Source organism: Zophobas morio, unplaced genomic scaffold (assembly GCF_036711695.1).
Source record: "Zophobas morio isolate AGI-343-1 ecotype UQ-CSIRO unplaced genomic scaffold, CSIRO_AGI_Zmor_V1 ptg000026l, whole genome shotgun sequence".
Taxonomy (NCBI): Eukaryota; Metazoa; Arthropoda; class Insecta; order Coleoptera; family Tenebrionidae; genus Zophobas; species Zophobas morio.
Window position 1 is genome coordinate 7,023,898 of NW_026972131.1, and position 27,644 is coordinate 7,051,541.

A 27,644-nucleotide genomic window follows, 5' to 3' on the forward strand; every position below is an offset into this window, starting at 1 on the left:
CACTGTGTGTAGGATCGGTAATAGAACAGATAATAAGATTGATCTTTTTTCAACATCACTGCGGGCTCTTAAATTCTTTAATTATTCCCAAATTTAGTAGGCTTTCACATTACTTCGTAAGTTAATTTATTATCTGAATTAACTGATCTTCTATGATTATTGATTACACATATATTTTGATCTACCTAATCTGAAAATCTGCATTGGGATTTGGAGTAGCTTTAAACTTTTCCTTTTTGGGATTCACAGTAATTTGTCGCTGCTGATTAGTTATTCTACTTCTTATCATTTGCTTTCGGTTATTTGTTGGTCTGTAATTGGGTAAATAACCTGTTGACCGACTACATATATATATATATATATAATAATAATAATAATAATAAAAGAAATAGCAAAGACAACATATGAATAAAGATTATCGTGACTCTTTACAATCGATTGAAAATGAAATAGTTAAAGATCCAAAAAAACGATGGTCGTTTATAAACGCACGGAAGAAAGAGACAAAGATTCCTGGAAGAGTGGAAAGTGATGGGATACAACTTGAGTCACCAACTGACATCACAAATGCTTTTGTAACACACTTTATAGTATTTAACATTACTAGCACGGTAAAAGGGTTTTTACTGGCGGACAGAAGGATATGATTCGCGAGCCGCAGGCGAGCCAGACACCTTCTGGAGCCAGTAAAACCCGTTACCTTGCGTGTATTGTTGAATATTTTATTTGTTTCTCACTTGTAAATAACTATTATGTATAAACTATTACAAACTCTTAAAGGTCCGATATTTGAAAAAACATCGTATGAGCTTTAGACGTATTGCCTTGGAAACGCATGTCAGCCTGGCACTTATTGTGTAGTCTAGTTCGGTCATTTAGATTTTTCCATTTATGGTTTTCCATGTGTTGAAATGAATGTGGCGCAAGCTATATTACTGAGGAAGCAGCAATTGTGACTGAAAATTTGCCTGAATCAACTTTGGCTGTCATTTCAACTTATAATAGTTTAAAATATATGGCTGTATGAGCACGAGCAGGGGTGTAAAATTTTTACAGGCTAGCCAGTTAACTGAAATTTTCATGTTGAATACAGTGACTTGATAAATTTATATTTAGAAGTGAGGAACAAATAAAATCTGTATTTGTCGAACCTAATGATAACAAACTTTTCTTTACCGGAATTTACATCAACTGAGTCTAACTCTTTACTCATCAAAGACTTTTCATCAAGGGATTACTTGTATGCTATGCGTCGTTTGCAACCTAAACTCACCATGGAAATAAATATGGTTCCAGCCTTCCTATTAAAAGATTATGCGTATTTCTTCGAAACTCCTCTTATTCGCAACTTCAATCTAATTCTTCAGAAATCCGTATTCCCACTATGTTGGAAAATTTTGCGTACAACTTCTGTGTATAAGTCAGGTGAGAAATACAAAGTCGCAAATGATAGAGGTATTTCTATTATTTCCAATGTAATTATTTACAACCATGTTGTCAATTTTTTAACGTTCAAACAACACGGATTCGGAAAAGGCAAATCCACAGCCACTAAGTTATGCACGTTCGTAAATTATATTTCAAATGCTCAGGATGATCGAATTCAAATTGATATAATTTTCACAGATTTTTCTAAAGCATTTGATCAAGTGCAGCACCATCTAATTCTACATAAATTACATAGTTTTGGTTTACCGAACGATCTAAGGTAAAAGTCCCAGTCAGTGATAGGGTCCCAGCGGAAGATCAAACGTGCAAAAATAATTGTAAAATAGGAATTGTACAGCAGAAATTCGTAAAATCTATAGAAATATTATCTTGAAGATGTCGATATGAAATCTGCATTTATTGCACTTTTGTACAATGAGGTATTGGTAAATGGCAGTCTTAATAAAAATTTGAAGTCACTTTCCAGCTCAATCTCACAGCTTCTCTTACATAGATCGCTAAGCAAGTGAGTACCAAAATAATTTTATTATTTGGCTTTAAGCGTTAGTCAAATTAATGTTAGTACTCCTAGCATGTCACTGTATGTTTGAAAAATCATTTAAAATATATTAATTCTCAATAAAATTAGGTTATAATCTATAAAACGGCAATTCAGCTACTGGTACTCTTCCAGTACTTAATGTATCAGTGGTTGATAACAGGTAACATTTTGGGTCATTGAGGATTAACGCATTATACCAGTTGATGATGATTCCAAATTTCCAGTTCTGAAAAGAGTAATTTTAATGAGGACACTCAAAATTTTGATGAACATGTTTAAGAAATTACAGTGACATTATAGAGAGTGAAACAACAGAACGTGAAAATCAAAATATTTAAGTTCTTCCAATAACTCCTGAAAAACAGAATGACAAAATATTTCTTAAATAGGTGTATTAAATTTATTCTTCTACATAGAATGACAAAACATAGACTTATGTTCCATAGTCTTTCAAAAAGGTTCTGGTTTGGTCAAAAACTCCGGAAAACAAAAACAGAAAGGAAAAAAGAGATTGCCCAAAGAAAAAATTCTTTCTGGGGCGAGCTCTTCCGACTGACAGATGTATAATCGGAAAAAAGAAGATGAAAGAAAACCAAAAACTAGAACGAAAGAGGTTACACGAAGAAAAGCAACAATAAAAGAAGCAAATACTTTCAAGAAACGACAAAACGTCAACAAATGACCCTACCAAAGAATGATTTTGTTATTATCAAATATGAAGAGATGTACTACCTAGGACAAATTTTAAACAGAGTTGATCAAAAGATCAAGGTCAATGTTATCTATAAAAGTAGTGTCAACACGGAGGCCAAAAAATGGAAATGCCATAAATGTTTTATGATACGACAAAGAAGATATTGTTAAAAAAATTGAAACACCATCGAAGCTAAATAATCGAGGAGTGTTTGATGTGGAAGAAATACAGGAATTTGATAATTATGTTTAACTTTTTCCTTAATTTTTTGTTTATATTTTTTTTGGATTTTTTTAAAAATATGTTTTTGTTTAATCAAGTTGATATGTTTTAGATGCAATATTGTTAAAAGTTTTGGTAGTTAATAGACTGAAATTCTAATTATCATCTATCATAAGACCGATCATTTATTAGTAGTACAGACTAATCATCTATTAGTACAATTCATGATTTTAACTTTGATGTAATATTTCTCATTCAAATGATCATATACATATTTACTTAAAAAAAACAACTTTTGCAAAAATGAGTGATTTCATAATAGAACTACAATACATATCAAATTCGGTAAAGAAGGGTAGAAATGAATTTTTTTTGGGGATTTCATTTTAAGGGATCTGCTCAAGTTATCGTCTATAGGGATTTTTACCTTAATTCAACTAAGTATTTGAATCATATCTAAGTGGTGGAGACAATTTCGTTGAATATCAAGGATTTCAATCATTTCATTTCACCACTGCAAGTGGGGTACCCCAGGGGTCAATTTTGGGCCCCCTAATATTCTTAATAATTATTATTAATGATGTGGTCGATAAATTGTCTTCACAATGTTTACTCTATGCAGATGATCTGAGAATATATACTAGAATCAATACACTTGATGACTGCCTAAGATTACAAGAAGATATTATTACCCTCTATAGCTGGACTTAGTTAAATCACTTGCTAATAAATAAAGATAAATGCAACCCCATGACGTTCACGCGACAAGTAAAACCAATCCAGTACACATACTCCAGTATACATACTTATTAAACAATGAACCTTTAAAATTATGTGACACTATCTGTGATCTAGGGGTCTATCTAAATTCTAAACTCACATTTAACATTCATGTTAATGAAATTTGCGCCGTTTCTTTTAAGTTACTTGGATTCCTAAAAAGATATGCTAAACAATTTCATGTAAATTTGCCACTTATGTCCTTTTTTAACGACTTTATTCCCTCACGTCTCGAATACTGTTCCATAATATGGAATGCAACGTATTATAAATATAGTGACATGGTGGAACAGGCCCAACGTAAATTTTTAAAACCGTTATATTTTCATAAACATAAAATTTGTCTGTCTAGGAATTATATATAATATAAAGACTAGCTTACTGAATTTAACTTCACTTCACTAGAAAAAAGAAGAGTTACCGCAGAAATATTATCCATCTATAAACTAATAAATTTTCAGATAAAAGATCCCGGATTGCTTTCTTTACTTAATTTTTATATTCCACGGTTTAACTCTAGAAGTAGTACTCATCTTTGTAATCTAGGTTGTCGTACGAAATATTATTTATACTCACCTATTTTATCTATGAGCAGAAATGTAAATTGCTATTGTAAAAATTTAGATCTTTTTCATATTAGTTTTAGAGCACTTAAAGATAAACTTTGTGAACAATATTTACATTTATAAGTTTTGCATTTGATTACGTTTACTTTTCTTTTCTTTGTAGGTAGAATAATTATTATTTGCATAGTATTATAATTGGGTAGGAATGCTAGGTTTATACACAAGACGTATAGAATAGTAGTTACTATTAAGATATTTATTTAAGTTTGTACATTCTTACCAACTTGTTTTAACAATTATTTTCTAATTAGCAAAATTCTGCTGTTGGATAATAAATCATATTATTATTATTATTATAAAAGACACTAGAGGCTCCAAAACACTTTCAAATTCTTTCCAAATAGGAATACCTACAACCTCAAGATTGCCTTATATTAAAAAAAAAAAAACGGGGTCCAAATATTAACTCAAAAACAGGTAGGTCAGAATTTTCCAAAAATAGAACCCCAAAGTCCCCTAAAATTGTTTTAAATAATTTACAAAAAATTCCATGGGCTCTCAAAGTAATGCATCAGGGGCTCAAGGATCCCCAAAATTAAAAAAAGTACAGCGGTACTCAAATTCGTAAAAAATAAAACACTGAAAGCTCAAAAGATTTTTTCCAGTTCATCCAGCAATAGAACAGCGGTGAAAAGGATTTTTTTTTACTATTTTTCCCAGACTCACCAGATGATTGTTAAGAGTGCAGCGGAGAGTTAATCCGCCATTTTCCAGACACCCGGTATGGAGTGTTTGAAAAAAATTCTAAAAGTTTACAATTTTCAAATATCGACATTTCAGATTTTTCAAACGGAACACCCTGTATTTTATTATTGTTTCTTACTCATTTTTTTTTCTCGTTCTTGTAATGTCTTCTAAAAAATCGCAGTAACTATCAACTTTAACTATGGAAAATAATCAACCAAAAAGAAAGAGAACAAAAATAAAATAAGCTGCAGTAATAAACTAGTGGGTGTTTAGGAAAATTTCATCTTAGTTAGACTGCAACAAAGCTCGTACCTTTATTTATTCCTCCACAAAATATTGTAACACTGATGTTGAAAATAACTCTACTGCGATTATTTTTGTGAACTCTTCCTTTGCTAAAACATTTGAAGGAAATTGGAATAACGTGGCAACGTCACACTGGTATTTAAAAAATAAACTACAGTTGTAAAGCCAATCAAAATATGCTGAAATATATAGGATGTTTCATTTAAAAAAACGAAATTGTGTATGTATTACGCCTTAAAAACAGACCACTCTGGATAGTTAAAGTTAATTTTAGAGTATAGTCCTCAAACAACTTTGGCTTTGGCTTTTCCTTCTGTCGCGCTTTGTGACTCATCCTGTATGTACATATATGAGAGACGAGTTAATACTAAAACATTAACATATAATATTCATTGCTGTACTTGTAAATTAATATGCAGCAGCATTGCAAAAGCGCTGTCTAATGCATAAAAAAGTCACAATAAGTAGGTAGTTTTAGGTGTAACGTGGTTGCTCATTTATAATTAAAAGCTTTTTGTTGAAGGCGTTAGCTAAACTAATTAAAATATTATTGATAAAGAATAAAAACATTCACTCAACTTAACCAACACGTAACTACAATTTTCTTTTTTCAGGAATGTAATTTATTTCCATTTAAACAATTACCTTTTGAGAATTTCTGTGCAAAAAACACATTCCACTAATACGTTCGTGACGATGTGTAAAAATTTAAAATATCGTGTTGACGAAATTATGTCCGCAATGGAATATTGTAAAAATATGTTCCAAACCCTAAGTGCATAAAATATTCACAAATCGCGTGTTCCCTTGGCGTGTTTTGTTCTGATGTAAAATTCTTTTATAAAGAACCGCACTAGAGCTGTTACTTAATGTATTTCTTCGTCTAATTTGAACTTGAAAGAAATTATTGTTAAACGAATGCACATATTTTATGTTACAACAAACCGAAAGTGCCCTTTTCTAACTTAAACCTAGCTAAACATTGCAGAAAAGTGACAGAAAATACGATATTTTGATGAATCCGGTCTTCGCTTAGGGATTTGCCAAAGAAAAACATGCGATAAAAATCATAAATAACTTGTAAGATATTTACATTTAAAAACAAGATTTATGATAGCGTTCCACCTCCATGTGAGAAAAGACGTTATAAAATATCGTTAATAACTGTCATAAACTGTGAAGTTTTTTGGAACTACCCAAGGGTATAATTTAATGCTTCCTTTTGCTTGTATAGAGAGGCTTTGACCATTTGCAGGACAAAGCTTTGTAGAACAGCGCAGAGGAGTTTTATGGAGCAGATAAAAGGAGATAATATTTTTATGCAATTTGCTAGGCATAAATAGCGTTAATAATTTTTATTATAGCAAAATTGGTTTACAAAATAAAATTCAGGCCCCTCGATATATCTTCTTTGCTCAGCCGTGTTTTCGCGAGAATTCCTGTTAAACTGTATCGAGGATTCTATTTAGTTTCGTAATAAAGAAGATAATTTCGTTTAACGTTGTTTCAACTGGTCATATAAAATCGATCGACTAGAGCGGTACGTGTGAGGAATGTTGATCCTGGCTTGTCCTGAACCCGTGAAACTTATTTATGTAATGAATCCCTTGGCCGCTCTTGCTCGTAAAACAACTGCTTCACCGAAACATGATTCGGATATATCTGCCAGTTTATTGAATTGAACATTTTATTATTTTTATGCCTCAAGGCGGTCAGATGTGGTTTCAAGATTGGTTTGCTGATTTGTGAATGATATTCAAATATTTCGTCGCAATATTTCTATGAACGACACCTTATGACCCGAAAGAGCAAACATTGTTTACCGACATGGTTCGAAGCACCGAATGTTACATTTTTTAATTTACTGATTCTTTTCAACATTTTCGTGTTTCTTGTTTCTCACAAAAATCATGGACAGTCCGACTGCTTTAATAATGACGGAAAAATGTTTTTATCAATAGGGTAGATATTAATCATACTTTTTTATGCAGATCCCAGTAGGTACATTTTTTTCACAAAACTGTATTCTTTTGTTTAAAAGACAATATTTTGTGCATTCGTAATAGTATTATTTTAATTAGCTTGGACGTAAAATAATTAATTAATTAATTAAAGAAGCCTAACTATTCTGTCCAGTTTATTACTACATAACTCTAGTTCCTAACTTGTCCCATCGAGTTTATATTACCTACATATAATAAAATTTTAGTTTATTAAAACCCGATTTCGTGAAGCGTTTAATCATATCTTTAATATGTTAACTGGTCACATGATCAACACTACCAATCAAAGTCTCAGGTTTATGTGTTAACGGCATATTGAATTTTAAATATTTAATTCCTTTTCTACAAATGATCCTTAGTGAAAATAACAGGTAACTTTTTAGCCTAAGCAGTTAATGATAATAAATAATAAGTATCCTGACAATAATTCTTTATTATACGACAGGTAAAAACCCCAATCCAGGGCAACAGCAAATGTATCAAAAATATAGTGTATCAGTTGATTACATAATCCAAAAAGAAGTCAAAATGTCAAAAGTAATGCAATAAAAATTAAAAATACAGAAATATGTCTTAAAAATATTTATTTTTAAACGCAATACAACTGACACTTATAGAACCTTGTTACAGGAGTTTAAGTATCATTTCTATGACAGCGTGTTTGGAAAAATGTTGATGACCCATCATATAATTTAGTAAAGTAAAATCTCGCCTCTTTACACTTATTTTAACATTGAATTGTTTACTTCAACCTATAGGAGTTCCCATAAAAAATCTACATATATAATTCTTCGAAAATGTTGTAAGTATATGTTTATTGTACTTCAGGGGGGAGGAAAGTTCTGGGGAATCAACCTTCGACCAATTTTTTAATGAATCGAGGAGACAGAAAAGAATCGTTTCGAAAGAATATTGATGGTTTGAAAATAAAATATTTATATATACCTACTTAATTCATCTATACTCCGTCACATAAAGTATCACTTAAACTCCTAATAAAATAAATATCTACATATTATTCCCACAGCTACACTTACAGTTTAGTACACATTAGTGCACGCTGTCAGACACTGGAGCTCTTGGTTGAGGGTGTTTACCTGCCTCGAAAACAATCTTGGTAAATTAAATCCTACCTTAACCAGTAAGTCTCCACAATCGATTCTGTCTGTAATAAGTTTCACAAGAAACTTTGCACATTAATGATAAGCTCCAGTTGTTGTAACTCCATAACTCTATATTGTTGAACTTTTTAGTTGTTTCGGATTCGAAAGTCCGCAATGATGAGGACATTTTTTGGTTTTTTGGCGGTAGGCAGAAATAGCAAATTTTATTAAAGAAACGGATGACACAAGTTATTTATTGATGAAGGTAAGACGATTATTTGCAGTTTTAACAAAGTATTTATTTTATTAACATTTAAGGTTGCATTAATTGTTGGCATATCCGCTTGCAGAAGAGAGAAACTTACATTTTTGACCACAACAGAGGTTGAAGATGTATCGACTTTTAAAAAAATTAACATTCCTAACACAAAAACCAAAATTTCAAAACTGTTTACAATCACTGAGGGAAATATAAATTGAATAATTTTTTTAGAAATTTTTCGCAAAAATGCTCAACATGAGCAGGACGCTCATGTTGATTATCAACGCTTTTTTCTTAATTACAGAAATGGAAAATGTAATATACAACCAGCTAGTATAAACACCATGGGGATGTAGATAACCAAAGAAAAATGCTAATGCTCCAGTGGGAATCGAACCCAAAGTCTCCAGATAGCCGGGCGGGTGCCCTGACCACTAAACTACAGAACGGCTTACCTTTCGTAGCTTACCATCCTATTATTATGGCGTCATAGTAATAATAGATATTCACAAGGCACATAGCGATTGTAGAAAAATTAGTTTTTCTACTCATTAAGGTTGAAGTTTGTCATTTTCCCATCGCTGGCAGTGGATGAAATTTCATTTCACCCTCTAGTGGAAAAATACTCGGCCGTCTACGATTTTAACGGGTCGTCCAGCCTGAGCGTTTCGCAGCTAGCGAAACGTGTCGCGTATCGCCTGCACCGACCGCACCTAAAGTCACTAGATCTACTATTACTTTTAGAAAGTACGGCAAACTGCCTGTGGTCGGAATTCGACAGAGAGGAACCTAACCTATGTGTTAAACAAAGATAGCGCGAGGCTAGTAATTTTCGCTATCTGTCAACGAAAGTTTGATGTGTTTACGATTTGAGGTTACGACAGACTGTACTAGAATTATTGAGTTAACGGACCGGAAAGAACATTATTCCAGTCACAAAGTAACACCAGCCCTATTCAACGAGAAAATGTCACCGGTAACCAGCAAACAGTCGTGGAAGACGTGTTACCACCAAGGCAATTGACGGCCAAATGACAGTAACAGGATCGCCATACTGGAAGCAAAAAATACCTGCTGTCGAAAAGACGGAGCATAACAAGGACACAGATATATTTCTATTTCATAAAAGTTACTAATTGCCACACATTTCAAGATCGAGTCACATTAACCGCACCGTCCGCTTCGCGCGCTTCGAAAATCATGACGCCTAGGCTGGACGACCCGTTAGTGTTTGACGTTTAATACTGCTAGTTTACACAAGTGAAAACAATGAACATGAGTGAGACTGACGAAGTTTCTGAAGAAATTTTGAATGCTGCCAATGCGGCATTTTCGAATCTGATACAAGTGCAGTTATTGATACAGGAAGCAGCCAACTAAGTTTAAACAAAGATACAAGTTCAAATAATACTTACGATAAAAGTGTAAATATTATTGGTGATAATTGCACAAATTGTTCTATTACAGTTAATGTATTTCAAAAATAAAATACCTACCATAAACAAACATTTATTTCCTAATTTCTTAGAAAAAATAGTATATGCAACTCGCGGATGAAGAAATTTCAACGGCTCGAGTTTCTTTTTCGCACTCGCTCGTTGCACTCGCTCGTGTGAAAAAATCACTCTCGCCGTTGAAATTCAACTTCATCCACTAGTTCCATAATGTACTATTTTTCTCCAACTGTCACAAAAGTATGACATTGTTTAGCTACATTTTCTGCTAGAACTAAAAATAGTAACTTACAATCCTAGCAGAAAAAAATATCTAAATTCTTATCAGAAGAAAAGAGAATGAAATCTGAAATTATTTATTTATATTAATATTAAATGTACAATTTGAACAACTGTGAAAAACGAATAAGCTCTCAGAACTAGAATTTGTGTCATTCTTGGAATAGTCCACAACATTTTCATTAATTATATTAAATTACTGACAGAAGTATCAGAGGAAACATTTATATTTTGTAGAGAATTTAATTTTAACCGAGCGAACAGAGCTAAACTTCCCGATTCCAAAATTTTTTGTCTGTGTTGGAGAAAAAATAGCATATGTTATTCGGATTAAATTGACATTTTTTGCCTCGCAATTGATTGTTTCACTCGGCAATGCGAGGCGAAAAATGTTGCACTTTTAATCCTAATATTATAATCTACTATTGTTCAAAATAGTTTGTATCTTTTTATAGTTTAAAATTTTGTTCTTGGTTTTTTTTCAGTTAATTTTAATAGGTGATTTTAATATTCCGAATTTTGCCACTAAAGTTAAAGATTTGAAAGCCAACACAATGCAAATGGCAAATTTCTTGATTTAATTTTTAGCAGTCTGAATAATAATTGTGCAGTCAACCGCGAGCTACCTCCATTCGTATCAGAAGATTTATTTCATCCTGCATTGAATATCAGTTTCATTGTTAAGTTTAACACACATTCCAACTTTCCGATTTGTCCTGGTTCAGTTATTTATAATATTTTGATCGAGCTGATTTTCCAACCTTACATGTATTTAAAACGATTTACTGCAGGAACATTGGAAGTTATTATATACGTTTTCTAAGGTTAATGAAACATCTGAAATTTTGATAAAATTGTATATGATATTTTTGAGAAGAATGTACCTGTCTTTAAATGTTGTAAATGTCACTGTCCCTCTTAGTATTCCAAACAACTAAGAGAAATCAATATCAAGTAAAAATTACATAATGAACTTAAACGGAATTATACTGTGCATCTTTACAAAAAATTCTCCTGGGTACGTCAAATTGTATCCATCTGTTTATCAACCCCAAAAAATTGATTAGGTCATCTCAAAATTTTGCCAAATAAATCCTACCGAAAATGTGCAAAATATAATGAGTTTTTACTTGTGATTCATAATTGCATTCAGATTTTTTACCCGAAAAGGTGAAAATACCAACGTCTTTATTTAACAAGAATTATAATAATGATAATCAGAACATTTTGTCGATTGTAGCTTACTACTTAATAGTTTTGATCCTCTGTTTTGAAGAGACGAAATCATTCAAATCACACTAACTCTGACATTCTTCCGATGTATAAACATAAAAACTTTCAAGTTGTTTTTCTTATTCATCGGACAATTTGGTGCTTTCATATTTTCTCGATATTTCATAACCCCTGCCCATGCTGACCCTCCCCTAGATCTAGGCAAGTTATAATTAACCAAATATGAATTACAATATCGAAAATCAAAATAAAATGTAATTCTTTATTCAATAAGCGGAAGTCAGAGTAATAAAAAAGTCTGGACCGTCGGCATTGTGATCCGGTTATTGCAATTCGTAGAAAACATGTTTTAGTTTAGTTTCTGTTTCACTCTAACGTCTACAGGGTGATAAGTGTTGTCGCTATTTGTCTTAAATTACGAGTACCATAAACCACTATTCAAGAATAACAATAAAACAATACTTTTTAGTAGTAGTAGTTTAGACAGCAATATTTGTTAATTTAACTTGAAATTCCTGCATGCAGGCCTGCAACGAATAAGTCCATTCACCATCAGCTTTAACTCTGAACCAGAAAGACTTTGTGTTCTAAACTGTAAGCCTTGGCACCAAGAATAGAACGTTTGTTCGTTGGTTAGTTGTAGTGTACCTAAACAAGAGTATAGGAAACACTGCGAAATAACAGCAATTTTTGATCCAAAACTAATGCCAAAAGGTCAGTGGCGTTACTAGGAAAATTTTAATTAGGGACTACTATTAAATTAGTGGTATTAAGCTTCTTTACATAATATAATAAAGAAAATATAGGATATAATTATTTTTTATCTCGAAATTTGTCAGTTAAAGAGTTTTAATATAAACTCAAGAAATTTTGGGCAACGAAACTGTTACTCTTTATTTTTTTCAAATTTTTGATTTGCATTTTCAACCAAATCCCTCACTGCATGGCTTTTGCTGGACCATTTTATTCTTTGTTTTTTTCTTATTTCTTCTTTAGCTTTTCTGGTATAGATTTTCAGACGGTAAACTATCATTCTTGCAGTAAATTTTGTTTTGCTGTTGCAGCATGTTGGAAATTGTATTCAGTGATAAGTCGAATTTTTCCTAATTTCTTTCTTCATGACTTCCAAAACATTACCAGTGCAAAAATTATTCTTGTTTAAATAATCTCTCAAATTAGAAAATATTTGCTCCCCTAAAATTGCTGTTTGGAACGCGTTCTCTGAAGCGTAATGTAAAGCACCAGTTTTATATTCTTTTAATGCCACAAATTTTGTATAATTTTCATTACAATTCTTATTTGAGACCAAAATAACAATACATTTTTAGAAAAAATTTTGACTTTTCAGAAGCTTTTATCAACGTAACCTGTGCAGCTGTACAAAGCATTTTTTTCTCTCAAAGAAAGTTTTTTTTCTTCAAATTACAAGTTCTAGGTAAAGCTAAATGTTCTTTTCCTTTAGGAACATCGTTTTCTTTTGTGTTATTATTTGTAATATAACTCAAAAAACCAACTAAAGGTGTGGTTTTGTCGGTTTCGTAACTTGAGTTATTTGAAATGTCCAAATATTGAGACATTGATGAAAGATATAGTCATATTTAAATTGAATGGCCATAGGGACTGGATGTCTTTGGGAAAATACATTTTTTAAACAATCTTGTAAAAATCTCGATGTTAATAAGTAAGTATGAGTTTTTTTTTTTCGTTCAAAAACAAGTTTTGCAGGTCTAAAATTGATGTTGTAATCAGTATAACACCTGTTTGAATAGAACTAATCAACTGGAACCACCTATGTACAACATCAACAAAAACACCTGTCGTTAGAGAAGATTTTTCTTCTGTGTCCTCTTCCGCATGAAATTTTATTCCACAACTAACACTTCGATTCAAAACGGTTAGGGAATTTGACACCTTTATTTTGTTAAAATGGTTAGATTGTAAAAGATCCACATTTAATTTAGACACAAATTGCTACTCAAATTTGCCTTCTTCTTCACAAAAATCTTTAAAGTGTTGCACGTTAACCAAATCAGAAGTTAGTTTATATTTTTCAACAAAATCATTTGGTAATTGAATGATGTTGTTTTGTACCAAACATTGTTTTATATTTTTTAATAAATGTGGCCCATCTGCTAAAAAGTATTTTTTTTCGCCATTAACTGGGTTTAGGACATAGTTTTTTGTTTCGCATTTTCTTCCAGTTTTTATTCCAAAGGTTTTCCAAATAGCTTGATTCGCCGATCCCATACCTGAGGTTACAGAATGAACCTTCAAACCAATTGCACTGATTTTCTTAAAAACTCCTTTAAGAACATCAGCTAGAACTGCCCCATTCATGCTGTCTCCAGTAAAAAAGTATGAAACAGTTTGTTTCCAGCGAGTAATAATACCTCAGAAAGGAGAAACAACATCGTAATCAAAGGAGGGAAACTACAAGGAAGCGAAATAACAGCAGAGGTTGAAGAACTCCTAAAAAATAAGGTAGGAATCCAAACTAAGACACAAGGCGCAAGATTAGTCAGCGAAAAATAGGACATAGTAGTAGCAAAGATAGAGAACTGGGACACAAAAAGAGCAATCATGAAACAGAAGAACAAATTAAAAGGATCAAAAACGTTTATTGAAGACGACTACACCGAACAAGAGAGCGAGATACAGAAGAAAATAAGAGGAATAGCAGCAGCAGAAAAAGGGAAAGGAGTCGAGGCAAAAGTAGGGTACAAAAAGATGATATGGGCAGGAGAAGTCTGGCATTGGGACACTAAATTAGACAAATTAGTGAAAGCACCGTCGCACCCCAAAGAAAATCCAAAAAACTAACAGAGGAAGAAACCACACACCGGAAAACAATGACGACGTATGCAAAGCTCATGGATGACCCGATAGGAATTACGAAGAGAAAGAAAAACCCGAAAATTAGAATAGGAACATATAGCGAAGGAAAACTCAAACAAATAGTTCAAGAATTACAAAGGTATAATATAGATGTAGCAGCTATACAAGAGACGAAACAAAAAGGCAAATTCATCACTGAAATAGACAACTACATATTATTTAATAGCGGAATTGACAACAGAGAACTAGGAACAGGATTTATGGTGAAGAAGAGCCTGAAAGGAGCAGTAATTACCTTCAAACCAATCTCAGAAAGAATGAGCTATATAAGATTGAGAAGTAAGTACAAGAAAATAAGCCTACTGAATATACATGCACCGACTGAAGAGAAAGATCTAGAAGTAAAAACAGAATATTACGAGGAACTAGAAAGAGAATATGTGAAAATACCAAAGCATGACATTAAAATGGTTATAGGAGACGCAATGATAGGTAAAGAGAATTGCTACAGGCCAACAATCGGGAAAGAAAGCAAACACCAAAAAACGAATCAAAATAGAGAAAAACTGATAGAGTTTGCAGAAGAAAATAAAATGGTAGTCAAAAGCACCTGGTTTGCGCAGAAAGAGATCTACAAAGGCACATGGATGTCGCCTGACGGAAAAACGGTCAACCAAATAGACCACATACTGGTAGAAAGGAGAGATGCCCAACTAATAACCAGATTAAGAAGCTACAGGGGAGCAGAAGCGAATTCAGACCACTTTCTAGTAAGAGCAGACCTCAAACAAGAAATACCGAAGAAAAAAGAAGGAAAGAAGACGCAACGTGATATAAATGTAAACAAACTTAAGAAAGCTGAAGTACAACAGGAATACGAACAAAAAATGAATGAGAGAATAAGATCAACAGAGCAAGACATACCTATAGAAGAGAGGTGGGAAGAACTGCAAGAGAACATATGGAAGACCTCGGAAGAAGTACTAGGGTTCGTCAAAAAAGACAACAAAAATAGAAACGAATTGTTTGACCAGGAATGTAGAAAAGCAATAGAAGCGGGGAGGTCAGCCAGACAGAAATATCTAAAATCAAAAAATGAGAAGAACCAAAAAGATTACCAAGAAAAAAGGAAAGAGTACAAGAAGATATGCAGAAATAAGAAACGAGCAAATATGGAAGAACAAATACGACAAATAGAAGAAAACTTCAACAAGAATGAAATAAGGAACTTCTACCAGGACGTGAAAAAAAGAGAAAAGAGGCTATCAACCACGAGTAATATATTGTAAAGACAAGGACGGCAACCTGATAGGAGACGAACAAGCAAGAATAAAACGATGGGCAGAATACTTTGAAGAGCTGCTAAATGAACAGGATACACAGCAAGATACGAACGAAAGAGTGAACGACTCGGATGACCCAGATGAAACAATAGAAATTGACGAAGGAGAGATCAGAGAAACACTAAGGCAGATGAAAAACAACAAAAGTCCTGGTAGAAACGGAATAAAGGGCGAGATGCTAAAGTACGGAGGAGAAGCAGTAGCATCAGAGATACATCGACTAGTGCTAGAATGTTGGAAGGAAGGAAAAATGCCAGAACAATGGAGTGAAGCAGTACTGTGCCCGATATTTAAAAAAGGAGATATTACGAAATGCGAAAATGATCGCGGAATAGCGCTGCTAGACATAACGTATAAGGTAATGGCCACTTGCATCAACCGAAGACTAAACCAGCATATGGAAAAAATAGTAGGAGAATATCAAGCAGGGTTTAGGAAAAATAGATCTACTGTAGACCAGATATTTATATTGAAGCAACTACAAGAAGTACATTACGAACAGGAAATCAACTTATATCTGCTGTTCATAGACTTTAAAAAAGCCTATGACACGGTTAACAGGAAAGAACTATTAGAAGCCATGCAAGAACTGGGAGTCCCAAGAAAACTAATAAAACTGACAAAGATGACCCTGCAAAGCACCAGAAACAGAGTCAGGATAAATGGTCTGTTGTCAGAACCATTCCAAGTAAGAACAGGACTCCGGCAAGGAGATCCAATATCAACTACCCTGTTCAATCTAGTACTCGAAGCAATAATAAGGAGAAGTGGCATCCACAGAGCGAGCACGATATACGAAAAAAGACACCAAAATATAGCCTTTGTAGATGACGTGACATGTATAACGAGAACAGAAGCAGAAATGAAGAAAATGACAAAAAATCTAATCAGAGAAGCGAAACGAATGGGTTTAGCGATCAACCAAGAGAAAACGAAGTTTATGAAGATGGAAACAAAACAAACCCCAGCAAAACCACTGAAAGTAACTACAGAAGAAGGAAGAACATACGAATTCGAAGAAGTAAATAGGTTCAAATATCTAGGAGTAGTAATTACAAACAAGAACGAAATGAACGAAGAGATAGAAGAACGGATCGCGAAAGCAAACAAGAGTGTAGGAAGATTAAACAGATTTCTGAGGAGTAAGAATGTAACACGACGAACAAAGAAACAAGTATATAAGACAATAGTAAGACCTACAGTCCTGTACGCTAGTGAAACATGGACGCTAACGAACGAAAAGGAACAGAAGTTGGAAGTATGGGAACGCAAGATACTACGAAAGATATATGGAGGTATAAAAGAACTAGACTAATGGAGAAGAAGAACAAACCGAGAGATCGAGGAAATATACGGAGAACCAACAATCACGAAGATAATCAGAGCACAGAGACTAAGACGGCTAGGCCACGTCGGAAGAGCACCAGAGGAAAGGACAATTGGGAAAGTATTAGACCGCCCATAAGGAGGAAAGAAAAAGAGAGGAAGGCCAAAACTGAAGTGGATAGACGATGTTCGAAAAGATTTTCAAAACTTAGGCATTGAAGATTGGAGATCCAAAGCAGCCGACAGGAACAAATGGAAAATTATTGTTAAAAAAGCCCAGGGCCTTTAAGGCCTGCAGAGCTGAATTATAATAATTATAATAATAATACCTCCCACAAGAATTACCAACGCTTTTGTCCCTACTCCCTCATGTTTTGGTAAAGTAATTCCCCCAATATACGTCCCACTATGTACACAATAATCAATCCCAGCTTTTATATCCATTTCGTCCAATGCCACCATACAATCCCTCCCAAAGTCCTGATTAAGCGATTCACATTTAATTTTCAAAAATCCTATAATTTCATCCAAAACTCCAGATTTAAACTCTAAATTTTGTAAATGAAAATTCAATGTTCGAATAGCTGGTAGTGGTAGTCTCATTTCTCTTAATAATTTAATATCCACTGGTCCCACATCCAAATTTAAGCTTCAAAGATTTAGTGATTGTTTGCTCGGAACATTTTTTGAATTTTTTGAGAGCCTCAGTTTGATCCTTTGTTAATATATTTGCAAAGTTTTCCTTAAATTTGCACATTTTTTGCAAGTATAATTTCAGGCTTAATTTTTGTTACTAATTTTTAACATTCTAACTTTTTTTCTTAACGTATCATTTTCTTTTTATAGCGTTCCATAGTCAGGTGGTTGTTTGCACTCTGGCGCTTTAGACGAAACAAATTCAGGCCAGAGAGTTTGACAAGAAAGAGAATTATTTGAGAAGGAAAATTCAAACTAAAAAATTCACTAGAGAGCTTACTATTTGAACTACTACTTACTCTCCGTTGCACAGGGAAAAATTGAAGGAAAAGCGTTTTTCTTTAATTTCTGGCGTTATATTTCCCATTGATCTTCACAGAAATGTTGGCCACAAACTCGTCTATATTTACTCGGCGCAATTTTTCTGTTAGGCATTAAACGGAATTGCCAAAGAAGAGTCTTCGAAGAGGATCCTGAACCAAACATAGCACCAGTAGTTTTAAGTTTCAAAAATTTAATGTTTATTCATACAACTCGCTGTCTCGATACGTATTATAAATTAATTCTAGTTAGTATTTTAACAGTCAAACCAATCTGCTGTCAATCTGATAATTTAGAACACACTTTAATTTATCAATAAATAATCGGACAAACTCTGGACGGCTGCCAGATGACGTCGATATGCACGTGGTCATATTGCAGTGATGGGGGTCATTTGAGGTAAGTTAAATAAAACAGGAAAGTTAAGTATCCTGAAAGACTATTTTCGGTAATTACTAACGTGATTTCATTTTTAACTTTACGCTCTCACATTGTGTTCCTCAAATAAAAGTCGTGGCGCAACAAAATATTTTTTTTTCATACATAGATACTTTTAAAATGCCTATGTTTGAACTGTTTTCGAGCAGAGGAGTGGCACTTCAGCTTGTGTTTACTTCTCTGTCTATCTAATAGATTAAAATGTATGTACTAATACCACCTTAGCAACCACAACCAGTTCATACGATCTAAAGGATAATTGTTTTTTCTAAGTTTTATTCTGCAATTTTCAAAAAGTTTTAGTAAGAAAGTAGTAGTGAAAAAAAATTATCTAAATATATGATTTGATGTTACAAATTATAAATGTCCGTAATTTTTAGTGGTTTCTGCAAATACGTTGATTCTACGAATCTGTTACTCTTTCTTTATACCATGGAAATTCAAAATGGAAAAGTGATATAACTGACATAACTTGCTGATCTTCTAAACTGACAATCTTATTTTCAAGAATGTTAAAATTTCATATATCGCTTGCTTACTTGATATTCTAAAAATTAAGCTCTTTAGTAATTCCAAAAAAATAAAAAGATCATCAAAAAACAAACGATCTGAATATCACAGCATAGTTTGTAGTAAGCATCTACAAACACATTTGTAATTACTAAGTTATTACCTTGTAAAATTTGGGAATATCATCAAATTTTTCATGGAAATGAACAAATTTTTAGCGTTTCACCTTCTAGACGACAAAATTTAAACTACAACTAAAAAACAGAAAAAGTAAACATAACATACAAGTTGTGAAACGTCAAGAGAACACGATTTTAGACATTCGGAGAAATAACTCTGCTACAATTGTCTCTAGTTTACACTTGAGTAATAAACTCACTGCGTAGGCAAACAATAATGCTCCCAGCTCTGTTTTTACGGCAATTCGCATTTTTTTGGCTTTTAACTGAAAACGCTCATTAAAATTGGAGAGCTAACAATGTTACATTACAGATTTTCAATTAACAATTGATTACTAAAAATGGCCCAGCCCTTTAGAAAAAAATATCAAGCCCTGGGGTGTGACCCACGACAAAAAGTGAAATTGATGGGTCCGATAAAGAATTTAAGTGAACAATATGTCAAGCATCGGCTCTTGATCAGTCTGGCGGTCGGGCTGACCGGGAGGGCGATTACTGAAAGTGATCGCAGAACTAAGTTGGATCGAGGTGTTCGGTCCGGACTTTGTTATCGCTGGCGGGGATATCGTGTCACAAAGCCGCGACCTCACATCTTAAATGTGTTCTTCCGTCCCTTGTCACACTCGTACTGACAGCTGATGTCTTTATTCCGTTCCTGTATAACACCACCTGGAGTTGTATGTATGTTCAGCCTAAACTGCTATGAAACGCGTGCAGTAACATTGGCGAAAAGTTTGCAAGTTTCACTTTCACGTGTAGAGAACTATGTAGGTTTACAACATAATCTTTAATAACAAGCTGAGAAAGCTTTCAAAATTTGTCCAATATCATGACATCTCAAAAATGTTTATTATTTATTTTTTTAAATACAATAGTTATAAAGTCGCATTGTCTACTACCATTTCATTACGTTAACTGCATTAATTTTACACGGAAACAGCATAATGTGATGTTGGAGCACAAAGCTTTCAGTAGTTTGTGAATATTTAAAAGTCTTTTAAGATCAGAAACGCAATTTGGAAAAGATATCCGGAAAAAAGCGCACATAAAACGAGTCAACAAAAGTTTCCTTTATTCTTAAGCATCTCTCTTCACTTATTTTACTGTTTGCGTATAATCGAATCCACCTTATTTTCCTTCTCTTAATTACTCAACTTAAACAGAAATTTATCGTCTCTCAATATTGAGATACGAACTTTTAAATAAAACGGCCATTTTCGTTTAATCTAAACTTGCATTAATATAAAATACTCAAACAACGTTTCATAATCATTTCTTTGACGAAGTTTTCGGCAAATATTAATATTTCCTCTTAATTTCGGATACCTACCTTAACGACGTCATTTCAGAATTTGTTTAGCTCTTTGAGATGTTTTCCTATATTTATTCGGTTTATAAAAGGCACAGCAGTCAGTGTTGTACGCAGTAGAAACTTCTAATAAGTTGCAGAACTGCAGCGTTGTCTTAAATTTTCAGAAAATAATCAATTTAATTATTTACAATTGTGAAAGGGCTTAAGGGGTTACTGATTAATCACACTTGAGTTTTCTATAAGTGTTAAATATCGACTTTCGTCAATCCTTCCGCTACAGATAAAATTGCGATGGGTCTAACTCAGCGCTGTCTTTTAAAGGGTTGTCGGTTTTTGTGTTTTTTAAAGTTAGAAACTTTTTATGCTTAACATTTTCAACGAATATCATAACTGATACAAAAGCGTTTCTAGGGCACAACTTAAATAGATTATAGGTAGAATGTGCTTCAATAATAAGTCTTTGAAGTTTCTATTATTCTGCAACACCGGAGCAAAATTAATTAAAAACCAATGAAATCGATCTCTCATTTCATCGAAAAATTCACAAATTTGTTCTAAAGAGAACAATAGGAGCGACGGGTTGATTTAAAACAAATTGTGTTTGTTTTTTTGAATGTTTTCCAACAATGCTGTGGCAAACAGCTCACAAACAGAAAACACTTTATGAAAAAAAAAATTATGGAGCATAAGAAAACCACCGACGAATTTTTTAATATATTTTTAATTTAGATTACCAGTCCTTGTTGTAATTGTATTTTGTCATAGAATAGTAAAATTTGAACTGATTACTATACAGTATTGTCAGCTTCTAAGGCCACTCTGACAAAATGTACATAGTTAAAAGTGAAGTAACCTTATTGCATGTGCAAATGGAAGGAAACACATTTACTTGAACCTTCCGTTCCGGCATTTAGAAGTCTATTTATTGCGGTGTGGGTAGATAAAGAGACCAGCATTTTTCATTTAAAATTTATGCGATTTAAAGCGCACAAGAGACATGTATTGCAATGTGTGGAGTACGTAGGTTTGTAAGTTATCAGACTTTGATAAATGGAGTTTGGCCAGTGGTTGTGTTTCAAACGTGGAAGAGATAGAAACCGGAATTAAACTTGAAGTCTATCATAAGTCTTCGTGAACGTCAGGCTTGTTCTTACAAACCAGTGAATCGTTCTGAAAGAGGCTATTCATGTTCATGCTGCCACAAAAATATTTTAAATTTTCTACTAAGAATAAAGTTCAAAATATGTTCAATTTAAATGATTATCTTATAATAATTTCGCAACGTTATGACATTAAAAACAAGAAGAATTATTGCGTGTCTGTATGTATAAAACGACACTGTTTTAGGATAAAGATATGGATTCATAAAAGTGGTCAACATATAATCAGCTGGAATACATCGAGATTCTGATAAAACAAGAACTACAGTAAAAGAGAAAACATTGTTGAGTAGCCCATCGCAGCTGTACCCTGTTGAAAGTTCTGTTAAAACCGCTAATACAAAACAAAACACATCAAACTTGTTCATTCAAAACATGTTTGTCTGCACATAATAAAAGCAAATGGCTATTGTTATTTCAAAGTCCCCGGCTTACAATTTTCTATAAATTTGGATGCTCAGAATATTATTTTTGGGAGCATTTTGAACGTATCAGTTTTATCTGTTATATTTCATGAATTTTTTTATCACACGCTCATATTCGCAGAAACTTAGCTTTTGGCCTTGTAATGCAAATAACTATAATGTAACTCCCTCTTGAATAATATGCTAACAGTGGCTAACAGTTTTTGCAGTTCTGTTAATTTTTTTTGTTTATCGTTGAGCTTGTTCAAGCGAAAATTGTTAGTTATTATAGCAGAGTGATTACCTGATCTGTTATTCGCTTTATTACAACCTACTATTATATTGTTCTCGTATCGTATTCTTGTTGAATTTGTAAATTTTCGTAAATGGAAATGTAAATCTTTTTTGCGTTAATAAATCTATAATTTTATCTAACATGTTTCTGAAATGTTTGCTTTATCCTACAATTTGTAATAGTGATCATACTAGCGAACGTAATGATAAACAATAACAATATAATCTTACAGTATCTTAAGATTAAGACATAAACAGCTTTGACTAATTAATTATGCGCTGAACAGGTGAAATAATAGCTGACCCGCAGTGCAAAGATTAGCATCTGCACGTTTAGTGAGAAATTTAACATTCTGAAGGATACAAATCTTTGGTCATGCCCAAGATACACACATGAACGGTTTTTTCCCGAATTGAAATTTTTATTAAATTGTAAGCTTTAATTCATGAAGATTTTGACCGTCACGTGTATAAAAACTAGAAGTATAATAGTAATATGTTGATATTGAGTTAACAAATAACATTAATCATACACGATAATAGGTAATCAAATCACCCATACTTGAATTTTAAATTGTTACTTTTCTAACATGTGCGTTAGGAATAACGTTTTTGCTAACGGCGTCTATTCAGGTCTTTCAGCGATTAAGATTTCCGTCATGACTCATGCAGTCATGATGCTTATAAATTGCAGCACCTTCGAATCGTATGGTCTGATTGTCGAGTAGACATAGTATTTACTCACTCCCACAATTCTGGGGTAGAATTGTGGGAGTGAGTAAAAAGCCAATAAAGCTTAATACTAATTTTATTCAAAACAACCTAACTTATTTATACAAAACTAACTATTTACAGCGTGTGAGTGGTTCTAAACTAAAGGTAATGAGAGATTTGAAATTGTATTGCGATCCAGTTTCTTGCATGTCCTTTTGTTTCATTACCGCTGCCTTCTTAACGCTGACGATGGTGCTTGTGCGGTGGTCAGCGTTTCGTAGTTCTGGTGCTTGCAATTCCATGTTTCAGCGTTCTACATTCGCGTCGTTGGTCTTGACCTTCTTATTGGTGACGTAACGAGGAAATTTAAATTTTAAAAATTAAAAATGTTGCGGCATTCACCCGCGCCCAGCAATATATCAATCGGGCACTTATCTTGGAAGACTGGATCCGCGATGATATGATTCTGCCACATCCGAAGATCTGTTTCGATGTCTTCTTCTGGTAGAGATTCTGTAATTTTTGGTAGTACCAGTAGGTCTGTTGTGAGTGTGAAATCACTCGAAAATCGTGGAGCGCACTCGACTCTAATTTTGGAGTTTGATTTGTTCGGTATTTCTCCTCCAAGTCCAGTTATATCAGCTTGAATGCGCTCTCTGGGTAGCGACAAGAGTGTTGCAGCCTCTTCTGTTATGAGCGATGCCTGTGATCCCGGGTCAATAAGGGCTCGTAGGTATTCGTAGGTCCCATTTGCTGTTCGTACTCTTATTAGCGCTGTGGTCAGAAGTACCTGTTTGTTTTCAATGCCTACATGGCTTTGAATTTTCTTCGTTGAGTTCTCTCCAGAGTTTGGAGTTTGTTTGTTTGTTGAGTTGAATGTTTTTTGCTGGTTGACCTTTGGGTTGCTTCTTCGGTCGTTGTGTAATAATGTATGGTGCCTTCTTTTGCATTTGTGGCATGATGCTGTGCTGAAGCATTGTTTGCCTGCATCGTGGCTTAGGCAGTTTGTACACAGCTGTTCGTTGTTTATGAATCTCCATCTGTCTTCTGGCGATTCAGCTTGGAACTCAGGACATTCATAAATTGAATGAGAATCTTGGCAATATCTGCATGATTTTAAGTTGGAAATTGTTTCCACTTTGTTAAACTCCGCATCTTCTTTCTTGTTTGCCGTAATTATCTCGAGAGATAGAAATCTTGTTTGCAGGAACTCCATCATCTTCTCGAATTCTTGCATATCGTGAGGGTTATTCAATGACTGTTCATACAGTCTATTTGTTTCTGTGTCCCATTTTTGAGATACTATTTTGATGAGTATTGGTCCCCACGTGTCGGTCTGAATGTCTAAATTGTTTAATGCTTCTAGACATTCTTTTGTCGTGTCATGTAATTTTTTCAGCTTTTCTGCTGATTCTTCTTGCATCCTTGGCTGATCCAAAATTTTGTCTAACAACTTACTTACGGTAAGCCTTACGTTGCTAAATCTTTTTGCCAGCAGCTCCCATGCAGTTTGGTAATTATTTTCTGTTATCTGGAGATGTTGAATGATTCTGCTGGGCTCATCTCTGATGTACGTCTTCAGATACTGCATCTTTTCAATGTTGGAGAGCGATGTATTTTTGTGAATGACTTTGCTGAATAGATCGTGAAAAATGGGCCAATCTTCATAATTCCCGCTAAACGTTGGAAGCTTAATTTGGGGTAATTGGATGTTTGGTTTCTCCTGTTGATGGGCGGACGGGGACTGGATTTTTCCTTTCAGTTTTTCGACCACAACCTCGTACTTTTCTTCAGTCTTCTCGTACATTTCGTCGGCGAAATATTTGTCTTCGAATTCCCTTTCATGGACGTAGATTTCTTCATGCAGTTCCATGATGCTTCTCCAATGATCTTGGATTTTTTCGGCGAGAAATTCATACCTGGCTCGGCTGTAGTCCTGATCTAAATCGCTGTTTAGTTTGGTCAGCTCGGTGGAGATTTTCTGTAGTCTGAATAATTGACGTCGGATGCGGGCTTCTTGTTCCGGGTCGACGTCGGGCGACGTCTGTACTGATTCGAGGTATTTCTTCGCATCTTCGTGCAACGCTTTTAGCTGATCAAAATACTTCACTTAGAAATAATTGTGGGTAGTTCTGAGGGTGGGCCCTACTACCTTCAATTCTTCATGGTTTCGCTGAATCTCATTCCAAAATTCTTCGAGTTGCTCTGCTCTTTTGGATCGCCAATTCTGGGTTTTTCTTTTTGCGGGGTCTTTCCTCGCGTTGGTTAGGAGAGTTTGAATTTTCTTCCCCAAATCCTCTTGCTCTTTGGCTTTCTTGTTGAATTCTTCCATGACGAATTTTTTCTTGCATCCTTAATTTTGCGAAGGCGTGCTGGAGATAAAGGGCACCGCCGACCGAAATTTCTCTCGGAAGTGGTGCTTGTGTAAGGATGGTACCACCGGACTGCAGTCTCACAGCCCGAAATTGTAGACTTGGAAATGGTACCGGATTAGGGGATGAACACCACCGAACCGCAGTCTCACGGCCCGAAAATTGTAGACTTGGAAATGGTGTTCTAGTAAAAAAAGGAGTAGTGCCACTGGACTGCAGTCTCACAGCCCGAGTTTGTAGACTTGGAAGGTGGCACTGGGTAAAAAGGAATAGACACCACCGAACCGCAGTCTCACGGTCCGAAAATTGTAGACTTGGAAATGGTGCCTGTGTTAAGGAAGGTGCCACTGGACTGCAGTCTCACAGCCCTAGTTTTTGGACTTGGAAGGTGGCACCTGGTTCAGTAATGGCTCGAAGGACCATGAACAATTCTGGGGTAGAATTGTGGGAGTGAGTAAAAAGCCAATAAAGCTTAATACTAATTTTATTCAAAACAACCTAACTTATTTATACAAAACTAACTATTTACAGCGTGTGAGTGGTTCTAAACTAAAGGTAATGAGAGATTTGAAATTGTATTGCGATCCAGTTTCTTGCATGTCCTTTTGTTTCATTACCGCTACCTTCTTAACGCTGACGATGGTGCTTGTGCGGTGGTCAGCGTTTCGTAGTTCTGGTGCTTGCAATTCCATGTTTCAGCGTTCTACATTCGCGTCGTTGGTCTTGACCTTCTTATTGGTGACGTAACGAGGAAATTTAAATTTTAAAAATTATTGTTTAAATTTAGGATTTAAACACCATTGTTTAAACAGAAACACGGACAAAAAAGTTCTTTTTACAGCCTTGATCCACAAACAATTATTATTACAAGTTTCAGACAGCTGAAAATCCAATTAATTCTAACTATTTCCAGAACGAATTAATATTTAAAATTTACAGAATCTGCTAAATCGATGATAAAATATGAAAAATACCTATATGAGCTGCCGTTTTAGTGCTATTTGTACTTACGTCATCCCCAAGAGCTTAGCGTAGCTACCGATCATTTATCCGCGCATCACTTGAAAAGTTACCTACACTACTCTGACTTACTGGTGCTAACATGCGGTTACTGACACAAGGAGACTGTTCGAGACACTTAGGAATAAGATGACATGTTCAGAATAAAACAGCTCTTTGTATTTTGACAATTGCTGAATCATTTAAGTGTAAAGATTTGAAATTCTCAACTAACTATTTAGTACTATAATTAAATTGGAGACAAGTAAATGTAGAATTCCAATTTTCTGAAGATTTAGTATTCCCTTCATTTCTGTCGATAATTGCGGATATTTTGAAATTTTGATCTGACATACAGTGGCTTCAGTGGGTGCCAAAATAAAGTAGAACACCCCTTGAAAGAATGTTTTCAAAAAATTTAGTTTTAGCAGTGAGTCAATGACATTTAAATGTCAATACAGATTTGAATGTAACATTAGGAAAAGAGAAGTGTCCTACTTTGTTTTGGCCGCCACTGTATATATACATATTTATTATGTTGGCTTCATTCGTATGCTTCTTTATAAAATGTTGGCTATAATTTTCAAGCCTGTAAGTATTGTGCGATATCCGTATAGCTTGTATTCGATGTTTTCAAGGAATGAAACAAGTGTAATACAGGGCTTTTATAAATTATTCTAAGGGCGTAGTTGGCTATGGATTTCAAAAATCCCGCTTCGCTGAAATTATGCCTGATTATGACCGTTCTCGCTTGTCAATAACGTCATTTAAAGTTGTCGTTTTTATTGTTTTAACGTCTTTCAAGTGTGAATTACAGTAATTCTCGTTGTTCCAAGCTCAAAACAACAAAACAGTGATTTTCAAAACTCCTAGTGGCTGTTATATTGAACAAGAAATGTTCACTGTTATGTCTTGTTATCGCAATGGCACTTCGAATACACGGTAACCGCTTGTAAGCAAGTATAACTGGCCAAATACCGTGTTTTAATAATAATTCAAGGAACATCGTTAGAGGTTTACATTACAGATGTAATCAATAGATTTGTTCAAACTGGCAGTGTTAACAAAGAGAAATCTCGTGGAAGATCTTCAGTATCTGAGG

The 27,644-nt window shown here is 34.1% G+C and overlaps 1 protein-coding gene across 1 annotated transcript; it reads right to left on the minus strand.

Annotated features, from left to right (window-relative positions):
- Window positions 1-23,544: 23,544 nt before the first annotated feature.
- On the minus strand, window positions 23,545-25,503 carry LOC135136042 (uncharacterized). Its single transcript, XM_064065171.1, has 2 exons — window positions 25,324-25,503; window positions 23,545-25,263 (listed from the first exon to the last, which is right to left on the minus strand). The coding sequence occupies exons 1-2, from the start codon at window positions 25,501-25,503 to the stop codon at window positions 23,545-23,547; spliced, it is 1,899 nt and encodes a 632-aa protein (XP_063921241.1).
- Window positions 25,504-27,644: the final 2,141 nt, after the last annotated feature.